The sequence below is a fragment of the Peromyscus maniculatus genome, chromosome 15 (assembly GCF_049852395.1).
Source record: "Peromyscus maniculatus bairdii isolate BWxNUB_F1_BW_parent chromosome 15, HU_Pman_BW_mat_3.1, whole genome shotgun sequence".
In the NCBI taxonomy this organism is placed as follows: Eukaryota; Metazoa; Chordata; class Mammalia; order Rodentia; family Cricetidae; genus Peromyscus; species Peromyscus maniculatus.
In genome coordinates this window covers 55,950,943-55,965,299 of record NC_134866.1, presented here as the reverse complement: position 1 = coordinate 55,965,299, position 14,357 = coordinate 55,950,943, and the positions used below count along the sequence as shown (strand labels likewise).

Below are 14,357 nucleotides of genomic sequence, written 5' to 3'. Positions count from 1 at the left end.
TGTATGTGCTGCTACCAACTGCCAAGCACATTAGCTATGTCAGAATTATCAAGGAACCAAAATATTTTCAAAAGTAGTGAGTATATTATGTGGGGAATGTATGTATTGAGAATCTAGGAGACACCGACAGACTTAGCTTCTCAAGAGCGTAGAGTAAACCCTGTGTATCTTACTATCTCCTTGTCTACCTGGCCTGATTAAAATGCTCACAACTGGAGGAGGAAAGGATGCTCCCTCCCTTCTGCCACTTCCCAGCCATATTTGGTGCCTTTTTTGTGTGTTCTTATGCACTTTGTATCGTGCTTTAAGTAACAACAGAAAATTTACTATCTTAATCATGTTTTAGTGATTGGTACAAACCATATTAGTTATGCATGCTTTGGTGTACAAGTGATTTCTATGTCTTTTTCATCTTCCAAAACTGAAACCCTATACCCATGAATAACACTACTTCCCTGCCCCAGCTCTGGAGCTCTGTCCTACTTCCTATCCCTAAGACCTTGGTACTTCAGGTAACGTATAAGTGGAATGATATGATACTCATTCTTTCATATTGGCTTCTTTGATGGAGCATGAGGTCCTTAAGGCTCACCCATGGTGTAAGATATGACCAGTTTATTTTCATTTACAAAAGCCAATTCATAATTCATTAAACGGCTATGGTCTCAGCTACTCTGGAAATGTGATATAGGAAGACTGCTTAGTAACCCTACAGTTCTGGACCAGCCTGGACAATATAGTGAGAAACCAACTTTTAAAAAGTTCATCGTATTTTCTTAACTGTTTCTCCACTCTGGTGTCTGCTTTGTGTTTGACTGGTGGGACACTGGAGGGGAATGGTGAGAAAAACATGTTTTCTGTTGATGCAAGAGGAAATGTGACACAGCACATTTGAATCCTTCAGGATGGTTATTTCCAGAGACTAAAAGAAATTGTGCTTGGCTACAAAGGGAACTTGTTTATTTATTTGAGACAGGGTTTCACTATGTGACTCTGGAGCTTACTTACTTTGTAGACCACATAGGTTTTTGCTTTGATTTGTTTTTACCAGTGACCTTCTGAGATTATATGACTAATTACAGCTATTTGGGAGGCTGAGGGGAGAAGACTAAAAGTTAGAAACTAGCCTGGGCAACACAGGCAGAGCTATCTCAAGGAGCAAAAAGGAATAAGAAAACAAAGTACATAGAGAATGTCTCCTGTCCTGCCGAACTTACGGGCAAGAAACTAATACACTGTTTCAGCAGAGCAATGCTGGCTCCTAATAGAGGCCGTCGACACTCCAGAGGCTGCTTAGTTACCTCCATCTGCCCAGAAGCCCTTCAAACACAGCCTGTCTCCCAAAACAGGTCCACCGAGAAAAGAAAAAAGCCCAATTTCAAAGCAGAGCCAATAACTAAAAGGATAAACAAGAGCCCTTTCAACAGTGTGTGAGAGATGCTTGGGAGAATTTTAATATTGACAGAGGAGCCCCAGAGTAACCCCTGGCCGGTCCAGCATTTGCAGCCTCTCGTGGTGTTTTATATTGGAGGTAGTCTGAGGCCCTTCAAGGGGGCATCCACAAGCTTTATTTCTGCGTGTCATCATGAAAGAATCTAAAGTATCCTTACATTAACATGATCCTTGTTTTTCAGTGAGCTATTATTAAATAATGCAACTGGAATGTGTGCTGAAAAGAAGAATCCAAGCAAACTGCTAAACTTTCTTTAAAACACACACACACACACACACACACACACACACACACACACACACACACACACTAAAAATCCCGACACTTCAAATTTCGAAATTTTTGTTAAAGTGTGCCAAATATAGCTTGCAATAGTAAATGACCTTTCTAAAGCGACATCCTCAAATTAATTGGTGCATGAACAAAGAACCTTTTCTGCAGCTTCATGAATGTTGCCTTTATTTTTTTTTTTTCTTCACAAGTAGGATTTTACAAAACAGCTGTAGCGTATGTTGACCACTGACAAAATGATAACACACTTTCGGTGAAGGCCAGCGTGGGCACAGGACCGCGGGATCGGCAAGGGGCTGCCCCCTGGCCCGGCTCTCCCCTGGTCCCCGGCGGGGGCCAGGCTGCCCCTCCCCCGCTCCCGGCTCGGGTTTCAACCTTCCGAGTTCAGCAAACTTGCTGCAGGCGGATTGGCGGCGAGCAGCTCCCGGGCTCCGGCGTCGTCCCCGCGCCCACCGCTCCTTTGTGTCCCGCAGCCGCCGCCCGGGCTCTGGGGGGCCTCGGCGGGCAGCTCGCTCCCCTGCGCGGCGGACTCCCCGGGGGACACGTGCGGGGCCGGGTCACCGCGGGGCGGAGGCGGAGCCGGGGCGGAGGCGCGGCGACCAGGGGCGGCGACCGGGGATCCGCAGCGCTGCCCGCGCCCCCGCCGGCCGATCGCTCCGGGCCCGCTCCGCTCTGCGTCGGCAGCGCCGCGGTGCTGGCGCGCGAGGGCCGCGGCCGGGGGATGAGCCGACTGCGGTGAGAGCGTCGCCCGGGCCCCCGCGAGGCCGCCCGCCGCCGTCTCCCCGCCGCGCTGCCAGCCGCGATCATGTACGTACGCGTCGCCGTCCTGCCACGGTCCGGGTCCGGGACGTGCCACGCGCCCTGGCTGCGCCCACCCGCTCACCGCGCCCCTCTCGGCCCCGCAGGTCCATCCACATCGTGGCGCTGGGGAACGAGGGCGACACGTTCCACCAGGACAACCGGCCGTCGGGGCTCATCCGCACCTACCTAGGGAGAAGCCCGCTGGTTTCGGGGGACGAGAGCAGCTTGTTGCTGAACGCGGCCAGCACAGTCGCGCGCCCGGTGTTCACCGAGTACCAGGCCAGTGCGTTCGGGAACGTCAAGCTGGTGGTGCACGACTGTCCCGTCTGGGTAAGGGGCAGCGGCTGTGCGGTGCCCAGGCCAAGGGAGCCTCTTGTTTGGACCCCTCCTCCCCTCGTTTCCCATTTTCCTAACTGCCTGGCGAGAGGTTATTATTATCACTATTTTTTAACATTTTTGGCAAATCTCGTCCTTTGTTTCAATTTGGAGGTGGTGGGGCAGCCCAGTCACAAAGCACGTCTGTAAGGCAGAAAGCCCCAGGGGAATGTAAAACAGTTACTGTGCTTGACGACTGTGGCTTGTCCATAGCAGACAGCTGAGAGTTGGCTGTGCCATCCCCAAGGGACGAGGTCACAAAGTTCCACTGGCCAAGACTCATGTTTTCATGTCCACCCTGTGGAGCATAGGGAGATGTGTTATATAAATACCGCCCTTTACCGCTCACATAGGCAAAAATACTCTTCTCTGGGACAGAAATAGTATGGGAAAAGGGAGAGGAGAGGGTTTGAGAACTAATTTTAAATGGCACATTTGTAGACTGTTAACCTCTGGAAAAAATAGTTTTTAAGTGATGCAAATACTCATGTATTAGCCTTCGTTTTTAGTGATTAATAAATCAGTAATACCACTAACATTACTTAGCACTTTAAAAAAAATCTTCATGTTTATGATAGTTGAATGAAAAATATCTATTCTGACTCTTGAGTGTTTGATAACAGGACAAAGGAGTCAGCTCCTTGACTTGCAGATGCCTGTGATTCCTTTGCTAATATTGTAGCTGTATGTGTTTCAGCTACACACACACACACACATGAAACTTTTGAATCTTAAAAAAAGGCACAAATTAGGTGGGATTCTTACATTAAAAGACAGTTTTTTTTTTTTTAAAAAAGTATGCTACTGAGGGGAAGTAGCATACTTTTGAGCAGAAATATGTAGAACGTACTGAGAAATCTTCTTGAGCGTATTACCCTATTATGGAAAGAAGACACTCTTTGACTGGAAATGTATATTAATGTGCTAAAATAAATTTTAAGTAGACTTTTCAGTGAAAAGGATGGACTTAACCTTCAGGTATGACAGTGATGTTGGTGTCAAAGGAAGCCACTAGGGAGGACTTGTGGCTGCCATCTGCAAGCATGGTTACTTTGGGCCCTTTTGTTATGAAAGATCTTATAGCCTGAAAGTATTACTTGCTCAACATACTGTTGAACAAATGTTTAGTGGACTGATGAAATAAATACAGAGAAAATACAATAAGATGACTTGGGATGGTGGAATTGTTTCTCCTGGTTTTAAGTTGAGTTGTTAACCCTTTCCTACCTGTGTTCATTTAGCAAAGAGCCACACATTTTATAACAATAAAACAGAATCTTCAGAATGGGCGAAATAAGCTTTGAGGTCTTGCTGGCTGTTACAGCTTGTCAGGGGAAGTCTCGTTTTGTGTGCTCACAGTCTGTGACACCAAATTTGTCACCAGGAACAGTGTCCCAGATTAGGACAAGTCTTCAGACATAGTGAGTTACATATGGAGTTACTCACTCTGAGCTGCTGTTTTTCCCCCTTGAACCTAAGTAAATCCTGCCAGAAATAGGAAGGTTGCTTATACCAGTCAGCTGGCATTGGCCTATGCACTGAATCGGAATATTAAACGCAGCGCTTTTGACAGCAAAAGGACGTGATTTCAGACCCCCACATTGCCACTATATGTTTTTGGTAACCTTTCACCTTCTCGGGCTTGTTTTCCTGTCTGTCCTGGAGCTGTGCTGAAGGGTAAAGTCCCCAGTGTGGAGGCTGTAGGTGCCCGAAGTGACGGCTGTGGTATAAAGTGCTGTTATCATTGTATGTGGTCATATATCACCTACATTAAACATGGGAGAGTTTCTCACGGCAGTCAAGGTTGATGCCAATGCAGGGCCTTCAGTGTACACACTAATCAAACAGGATGAAGTCCTTGTTTCCTTATAGGAACTCAGATCTTTTTTTAAGATGCATTTGATTCTCCAGTGTGGCTCCAAGTTTGCTGCTGTGTAACACCCCAGTGAGATCCTGGGACTGACTTCCACGGGTGGGACTCATGGATTTCCTCTGTATTTCCAGAAACCAGTAAAGCATTTTCTCTGTGACTGCTTAAAAAGAAATGTGTCCCCGCTGCCTTGGGGTTGGAAGGAGCTGGGAGTGCTTCCCTTCCAGAGTTACTTTCTGTAGATTGCTAACCCTACTCTGGCTCCTTGCTGCCTCTTATACTTGATGCTCTTTGTGTAAATCTGCTTCTAATTCATTAGATGAAGTTCATAGCTTAGTTCTGCTACCTCTCTTTTTTGCAGTCATATTATTACTTAATTTCATATTTCTAGATTTTTATTTTTCTGTCTGTGAAAAGTATATTCCAAAACAGGGTTAGCTGAGCCTCCTGGCTCATGTCTATAATCCCAGCACTTGGGTAGAGGATTGTGAGTTTGGGCCAGCCTGGGCTACATGAGAAGAACCTATCTCAAAAAACCTGGAAATGAGAGCCGGGCGTTGGTGGCGCACGCCTTTAATCCCAGCACTCGGGAGGCAGAGGCAGGCGGATCTCTGTGAGTTCGAGGCCAGCCTGGGCTACCAAGTGAGCTCCAGGAAAGGTGCAAAGCTACACAGAGAAACCCTGTTTCGAAAAACCAAAAAAAAAAAAAAAAAAAAAAAAACCTGGAAATGAATGAATGAATAAAAAATTAAACTGAGGTGGTATATTCATATTTTCTTGTACAGGGTTTGAATTTCTGGATTGTATTACAAATAAAAATGTTTATAGTTGTTTTACCACAGAGTAAATCAGTAAGACCCAAATCCTCCTTTCCCCATGTTTTATCTCTCCAGTCACTCTGGAATTCTGAACTATTTGGAATGTGAAAAAAGTGATTTCTAACTTGTTCTCTGGGCACTAAATGGCTGCTCGGTACTGGTCCAATTTATAATTGGTTTTGAATCCCACATGCCGGACTCTTCTGTTGTTGCTGCCACCCTTCTGTCCACACTGCGCTGCATTTGCATACTCTGAATCTGAGTATTTACAGATACAGTTGGGACCGATGGGTTTTTGTGATTTGGGACTCCATGTCCTCACTTTTCCCCTCCCTTCCCCGCTCCCCTAATTCTAGATCGCAAACCACTTTCAGCCCTTTGCCTTTGGCACTGACGGGTCAGTTTGCCTCTCTATTTCTGTTATTTTGAACTCCTTTCAAATATGCTGTATCCATTCTGTTTTTGATAATGCATCCCTATTTAAAAACTCTGCAATGCGGCGCTCATTCTGAATAAGTTTGCTGAGTGATGGGCAGGTGAGGGTATGAAGATGGGACAGGAGCTTCTCTCTACGAACGGGCATTTCTGTCATGGGCTAGAAGCTGTGTCATGTAGATCTTGCTTGATTGGCCAATTTGAACACTTTTAACCTTGTTTTGGAATCACATACCAGAGTGTAAACTTCCATAGCCCAGCAGTTTTCTAGCCATTGTGTGCCCTTACTTGATCATATCTTAGAAAAAAGCCACATGAAAGAAATGATTAATCATTAACTAGAATTTAAGAAGAAAACTATTTGTGCACAGTTGGCAGTGAAATTAAGATGGCATTTTCTTTATATACTATTTTCACAAAAACCTTGCAGATATTATTAGAGAACCAAGTTTCATAATAAATTACATATGATTCTAGTTCTAAATATGAATATTAACTACAGTCTTATAGTAAAAATTTCTGAACAGTTTTATCCTGAATTTTTAGTGTCTGAGCTAAATACATAAATTGCAAACAGTCCTTTGCAGTTAACAGCTTGTAATGTACAATGTTATAGAGGCATATTTTTCCATGCTCAAATATGCACTATACAAATACAGTATAAAGTTAGAGATTATATGTGAATTTCTTCAAATGTGTATAAAATGAAAGGAATACTACAAACTTCACAGTGTATTGCAGTTCAGAACACGCAAAAATCCTGCAGTGTCTAACTGGGTCACAGAAAAGCTTCTGACATCTAATGCATAATGTTACACCTTTGAAATTGCCAGTGACTAAAATCAGCATCATTTCAAAATAGAATAATTATTTAGGTATAGATGGTGGAAAGAGGTTGTTCATTTCATCAAACTCCAGAATGCTTTAGGTAATGGGACTTACTAGTACATAGTTGTTTAGGGTAAATGAAGAAAAAGTGTTTTGAATAAATTGTCAAGCATCAGACATATTCATTTATGTAGCTACCCATTTGTCTTAGTTATTTTCCTATTGCTGTGAAGTTGCTTTCCATTGCTTAGTTATTTTCCTATTACCATGACCAAAGCAATTTGTAAAGAAAATATTTCTTGGGGCTCATGGTTCCAGAGGGTGATCATCAGGTGGAGAATGTGGCAGAGTGTGGTGCTGGATCAGTAGCTAAGCGCTTACCTCTCATTCACAAGTATGGGGCAGAGAGAAGGATGACTGGGAATGGTGTGGGCTTCTGAAACCTCAAAGCCTGTCCCTCCTCCAAAAACTCACCTTCTCCAACAAGGCCACGCCTCCCAATCCTTCCCAAATAGTTCCACCAATTGGGGACCAAGCATTCAATCTCTATGGGGCCATTCTTATTCAAACCACCAGATGATTCAAAAATACATTTTCATAACTTCTCAAAACCAACATATACTAAACATTTACACTGATATGTTATAACTATCTAGAAATTAGTTTGGGGATTGATTTGAAGATAAACAAACTAAAAGTTGATGTTTGCATTTTTGTTTAGGACATTTTTGACAGTGATTGGTACACCTCCCGAAACCTAATTGGGAGTGCTGACATCATTGTGATCAAATACAATGTAAATGACAAGTTTTCATTCCATGAAGTAAAGGATAATTATATTCCAGTGATTAAAAGAGCATCAAACTCAGTTCCGGTAATCATTGCTGCTGTTGGGACCAGACAAAATGGCAAGTACATGATTTTCTTTCTTATAATGAGCATACAGGTACCATGTTTACAAAGCTAAGTTTATTAATGGTTAATTATTAACACAGTTTTATTTTGAAAGCCAAAAGGCTGTGAGTTCAAATGCCAGCTGTCATCTCATTGTTCTGTGCAGTAATCGGACTTCAGAGGAGAGGCTCACAAACTCCTGCTGTGATTTGGGTGTAAATTTTCCTTTAAGTTGCTCTTCTACTGTACATCAGTAATTGTGTTCTTTTGACACAGGCTGACTTTGAGCCATATTAATCTCTTTGAAGGTCCATTCGATGGGCAAGTATAGATTATCTATGAAAAGATGTGGCCACGTGAGCAGGATTGTTAGGCACATAACAAGGAGTGAGCGGGAAACATTTGACCACACTGCCCGAGGAAAGGGCTGCTCATTCCCACGTGCTTGGTGGGTTCCTGGGGTTCAGGCTGTTCCCGCCTTTGCTTTTCAGCATATGACCATCCCATATCTCAGGGCCAGCTCAGGACTCCCTTTGACTTGGTAGTATTTATAAATTTACTCAGTGAGTGTTATTTCCTTGGTAAGGCGGTCTTTAAATTTTAATTTTAATTCTTTGTTTTTTTTAACAACTTTTTTTTTTTAAATTAAGGTATAGCAAATTGTCTTAGTTAGGTGTGCATTGCTGTGATAAAACACCATGACCAAAAGCAACTTGGGGACTGTTACACTTGCAGGTAATAGGCCATCGCCGAGGGAAGTCCCACAGGAACTCAAGCAGGGCAGGAACCTGGAGGTGGGAACTGTGGCAGAGGCTGTGGAGGAGTGCTGTTTACTTGCTTGCTCAGCCTGCTTTCTTATAGAACCAGAACCACCCAGAGGTGGCACCACCCACAAGGAACTGTGCCCTCCAACATCAATTATCAACCAAGAAGATGCACCATAGGCTTGCTCACAGGCCAATCCGGTGGGGTATTTTTTTTCAGTTGAGGTTCCCTCTTCCAAAATGTCTCTAGCTGGTATGAAGTTGACATAAAACTAACCAGCACAGTAGGGAGCATATGATTTGCTAACCTGAGATACAGCTTAATGTGTCTTACTTAGTCATTCAGCCATATCATGGACGAGGGTTTAGAATGTTTACAGTGCAGAATACTTCCTTAGGCTGCTCCAACAGGTAGTTACAGCCTCCGTCCAGGGATCTGTTGTTCTGGATTCTGACTTTAGTTGCACCTGTTTTTGAACATCATACAAACAGAGTTGCTTCCTCATTTAATTGCTGTATATTATGCCATTATATGAATGTGCCATAAACTATGTCTCCACTGTGGTTTTGGTACTTGGATTGTTCCTTGGAGTGGATTGCTGGACCAGAGGGCAAGTTTATGTTTCACACTAGTACTTACAGAGAAAACAAGCCTGACCTACCCTTGACCTCACATTCTCAGGATTTCCCCAACTTTTTTCCCAGTTTATGATTCTTAAAGAGGTAGCCTTAGTTCTTGAGTCCAGCCGGCCTCCCGGTACCTCCCCTTCAGCTGTTGTACTTGCTTCAAGTTCCCCAGGAGAGCCCCAATGCTTGCTTGTCAAATTTGTTACACTTTAGTAACAGCTCTCTCTTTGAAAGTATACACACACTTTCCCTCCACTATGACTACTGTTTCCTAGCTCTTCTAACCTCTGCCCCCTTCTCTGGTCCCCTCCCTGTCCTTCTATGTGCACCAGTAACGCACAGAGCAGTTCTTTGGTCCTTCAGCTTCCCTTCTTGCTCTCTGCCCAGATCATGAACCCACGAAGTGTGTCTCTGGCTTTCTTTGTACACACTTATATGTACGTGGCGACATCACTCTGCTTCTTTGGTTGTGGCCTCTTTCTGGACCTGCATCCTCATGGATGTGATCCTCTGACTACTGGATTCCTTCTACCCCTCTGTTCACCCCAAAGAGACTCTGTTAGACTCATCTTTCTCTCACACCAACCACATCCAGTAAGCTATGGACCTTGTTTGATTTTATACTAAGTGAATCTCAAACTCTTTGCATTGTTGCCATCCCTATTGGGTTTCAGGTCTTTGTTGTTTAACCTTTTTTAAAGTTTTGGTGCTTTTTTTTTTTTTTTAAATTTATGTGTCTGTGTATGCCTGCCTGGGTTTATGTCTACCCTGTTCATGCAGTCCTCTCAGAGGCCAGAAGAGATGTTAGATCCCCTCACACTGGAGTTACTGGTGGTTGTGAGCTGCCAGTATGGGTTCTGGGAACCGAACCTGGATCCTCTACAGGAGCAGTAAGTACTCTTAGCTGCCAAGCTGTTTCTCCAGGCCCTCATTTCATCTTTCATGGTGGCGTTTTTGGTTCTCTAAAAGGGTAAGCTGCAGATATTTGGAAGTACTCAAATTTGTACAATTTTACAGCCACAAATGCAGGCACATACAAATAGAAAAGCAAATACTATTTATAATGCACAAAGAAAACAACAAATTTCAAGTATGACAAAACTGCCACGTGCTACAAATGTCTGAAAGACGCTTCTGTGTAGCACTTTAACTCCTTTCCGTATTTCTTTTTTATTCTTTTGTCTTTTGGGTTGTAAAGTCTTTGATCTCTTCATGTGGATTACTTTGTGCTATTTCCTGTAGAGAGACAAGAGTGATGATTAGTTTTGTTTTTTTCTAATTTCTTCACTCTCTACATCTTTCCGGCCCTAGATACCTGAGTTCATGTTGTGTTCATATTTCAGCTCAGCGTCGTGAATTCTTATGTCTGCACTGTGTGGCCAGAGTTTCTGAAAGTCACTCTGGTGCCAGGACCGTCACTACACACTTTCCTGTTCCAAGAGGTGCCGCAGACCACGAGTGACGGCTTTCTGAACCCAAAGTTAATTCACTTAGTAGCATTCAGAAAACACAGGTAGCTCCTGGCTTCTTCCGAGTGGCCTCATTCAGTAAAAACTTGAGAGTGGAGAGCGACAGTTTTGGGGTTTTTTTTGGGGGGGGGGTGGGAGGTGGAGTTCAAGACAGGGTTCCTCTGTGTAGCCCTGGCTGTCCTGGAACTCTCTCTGTAGACCAGGCCAGCCTCTGCCTTCTGAGTGCTGGGACTAAGGGCGTGCACTGCCCTGGCCACTGCCACCTCCACGGCCTGGCAGAGACAGTGATCTTAATCAAATGCATATTTTACTTTGCTAATTTTACAGCAGCCTGTAGCTGTGTGGGAAAACACATTGTTGCGTTTTCTCCCAGGGATTTGCAAAGAAACTACAGAAAACCTTGAAGCTTAAGCTTCAGAGTGGACTGGCCTCTGGCCTCCTATTTTTGGTTTTCCTCAATAAACTCAGAGTAGTCATGCCAGAATACAAGTCAGATCAGCACAGCTGGGGCTTTGAATTCTTCAGGAACCTCATTCTTCACTTTTGTTTTTCCAAATTTCTAACCTAAGAAAATTGGCAAAAATAAAACACTGAATTGTGGAATTTATAACACACACACACACACACACACACATTTTCTCTTCTAAATCATTTGAGACTACATTGTAACATGGGATTTTTTTTCACTTCTGATTGCTCAATATTCATCATAAGAACAATGCTATTATTCACTTCTTGCCCACAGTATGGCCATTCCTCAAAAAAATGTGACATATTATTATCTATTATACTATTATTTAAAATATTCACATTTACATTCTGTTGGTTATTCCAATAATGTGATTTACAGTTTTTTTTTCCAATTCAATACGTAAATACTGCACTATGTTTAGTTTTCCTGTCTCTCTAGTCTTTAAACAACAATTGATCCCCAGTGTCTTTTTGTCTTGGTGCCATGGACATCTGACAAGAATCTGGCCCGGTATTGTGTGTAATCCCTCCTGTGGCCGTGCACATGCTGGCAGGAGTGTGGGCTGTGTGCCCTCTCCTCTGTTGGTTTTCCTCTGTAAGCAGCTTCCACTTTTCTCTGCCTCTCCAACTCTTATGATATATAAGGACTTATTTTTAAAGTTCAGCATTTTCTGATCTATTCCTCAGTGTAATATATGATCCATATCTAAGAAGGTGTCTTTTCAGGCCAGCTCCAGTCAGCTTCCAGCGCTTCACCTTGCTTGCTGGAAGACATCCAAAGCTTACACATTGCTCTAGCAGTTCAGGTGCCTTTTGGTGGGGATGATGTTCAGACATGACCACTTGGGTTCTGGGTCCACACCACTGCAGGTGGAGCCAGCCATGACATCTGTCTTAAACCAGAGGTTCCCATTAGTGCTTTTCTTCTCATCCATCATTTGTTGTCACGTTAGTAACTTTGTATTGTGAACTCCTGATCTGAAAAACTTCATGATCTGACTTCTGACTATTTCTTGAACACGGTGGGCACAAGTCCCATTTTCTGTAACAGTCACTCTGGAGTCCTTGAAGAACCTCGTGCTTCCTTGGTCTCTGAAGGTCACTTACTTCTGGCTTCAGTGGCCAGCACCCCACCATTTCTGTCCTCTTTACAGGCCTTCTGTGGGCTGATGTTGGTAATTCTGGATCTCTCCTGATGATCTTAGCTTTCTTATTTTCTGCCTCTGAATCTTTTCTCCCTCTCTCTCACCGCCTCTTCTTTTTGGTAGCATCTCACACTGCAGTCCAGGCTGACTTGAACTTGTGGTTTTCCTGCCTCAGCCTCCCAAGAATTTCGAGTACAGCATCCCCTTATGTTGCTTTGGTCTTGGCCTCTTTTTTCTGGCTTGTATAAAAGTTTCTCTGCCACTTTACTTTCTTGACTAATATTTTAATTTCAACATCTTTTTGATCTAAAATTTCTAAATGGTTCATTCACAATTTCTTGTTCCTGTCTTAAAGATGTACATTTACTTAAAAATACTTAGTTAATTATACTTATTCTCATTGGTTAAATGTTATTGGTTTTGTTTAGGCATTGTGAGTCTGTAGGTGAGGATTTGCTTCAGGATACAGCTGTTTCTCAGATGGTAGGAAATGCTTTGTTTACTTTTGCACTTCATTTTCCAGGCTGTGGATTGAGTCCTTCCTCTTGCTCTGCCCAGCTGCTGTCTGCAGCTGGGGTGGAAGTGGGAGGCTCACAGGGTCAGTGGGTCTAGCTGCTTCCTTCCATCAGCATGCTTTGGCCAGCTGCCAGATGGTCGCCTTTGGTCCTGCTGTTTCCTGCTTCCTACATCGGAGCTGTGAACGCTCAGGATGTTACACAGCGTGTGAAAACCACCTGTGCTCTGGCTGGACATTCAGCTGTGGTCCCACGCTGCCTCCTTCGTTCTGCCAGGCACTCCTAACGTTGGCCTGATGTCATCCCACTTGAATGTAATGCAGCGCTGTACTCAGTCCTTCCCCTCACCTTCCCCTCCCTTCCTCCTTCATCCTTTCTCTTCTTGGACAGCCTCTCTTTTATTTAGTCACTTGTATGGTTTGGCAGGTAGAGGAGATGGCAACGTGGGCTTAGCTTGCCATCTTAAGAGTTTAAAGGGGAGAATATGGGGCTGGAGAGATGGCTCAGTGGTGAAGAACACCCACTGTTCCTTCAGAAGTCCCGAGTTTGGTTCTCAAAACAACTACTTGGAACTCTAGGGGCTCCAGCCTCCTCTCCCAGGTTCCATGGGTACTCACATGCATCACACACACACACACACTTGTGCACATAAATAAAAGTTAGAAAAAGAAATCTCTTTTTAGAAGTGGAAATGTGTTTTCTGATCTGGCTCACACCCCTGCAGTTGCTGTCTCCTCCGATCACAGTGCCTTTGCACAGTCGCTACTCTAACTACTTAGACAATCCTCCTTCAACCATTGCTCCCCCACACACCGGGTTCATGTCCCTCCTCCATCCCTGTGGTAACTCGGTGTATCTTCATTTTAGTATGCACTGTGTTGCAGATGTTTGCAGTCACATCCACCTTGGTCAGTTGGTCATGGAGTCCTTCAGCTTTCTATCTTTCTATCCCTGTTGGTAGTGGGTACTAATAAACATTTTTCAATGAATGAATTGTTACGTAAATAATCCAAATGAAAATCATTTCATTAAAATCACGAAATGAATTGACTAAACATGTGATTACATATTAATTATAGAACTAAATCTGGCTGTTAACTCAAGGGCCTTATTGCTCTCTCCACTTCATCCCCCACAACACATTTCACTGAGCTGGGTAATTTTGCTAATTCTCTTGGAGATCTTGTTAGAACTTACTCAACAAAGCAGTTTTGTCTCTTTTGGTGTGTACGTGTGTACATGCATTTATTTGTTTGAGATGGTCTTGTGTGTGTGTGTGTGTGTGTGTGTGTGTGTGTGTGTGTGTGTGTGTGTTTGTATACATGCATTAGTTTGTTTGAGATAGAACTTGCTATGTAGCTTAGGCTTATCTTGAATTTGCTATCCTCATATTTCAGCTTCTGAAAGGCTGGGATTACAACCTTGTTTGACCCTATTACACATTTTTTTTTTTTAAACAAACTTGGCAATGTTGATATCATATTTGGCTCTGAATACATTTTTGGCTTTTTTTTTTTTTTTGAGACAGTGCCTCTTGTAACCCACACTGATCTTGAACTCATTATATAAACAAGATTGACATTGAATTTATAATCTTCCTG

The 14,357-nt window shown here is 43.4% G+C and overlaps 1 protein-coding gene across 1 annotated transcript in view; it reads left to right on the top strand.

Moving 5' to 3' along the window:
• The first annotated feature begins 2,393 nt into the window (after positions 1 to 2,393).
• The window catches only part of Rhobtb3 (Rho related BTB domain containing 3), a 61,274-nt gene continuing 49,310 nt past the window's right edge, over positions 2,394 to 14,357 (top strand). Inside the window, exons 1-3 of the mRNA XM_006986545.4 lie at positions 2,394 to 2,551; positions 2,650 to 2,875; positions 7,593 to 7,779. Of these exons, the coding sequence (XP_006986607.1) occupies positions 2,550 to 2,551; positions 2,650 to 2,875; positions 7,593 to 7,779 (415 nt within the window). The 5' untranslated portion in view covers positions 2,394 to 2,549. The remainder of the gene's footprint in view (positions 2,552 to 2,649; positions 2,876 to 7,592; positions 7,780 to 14,357) is intronic.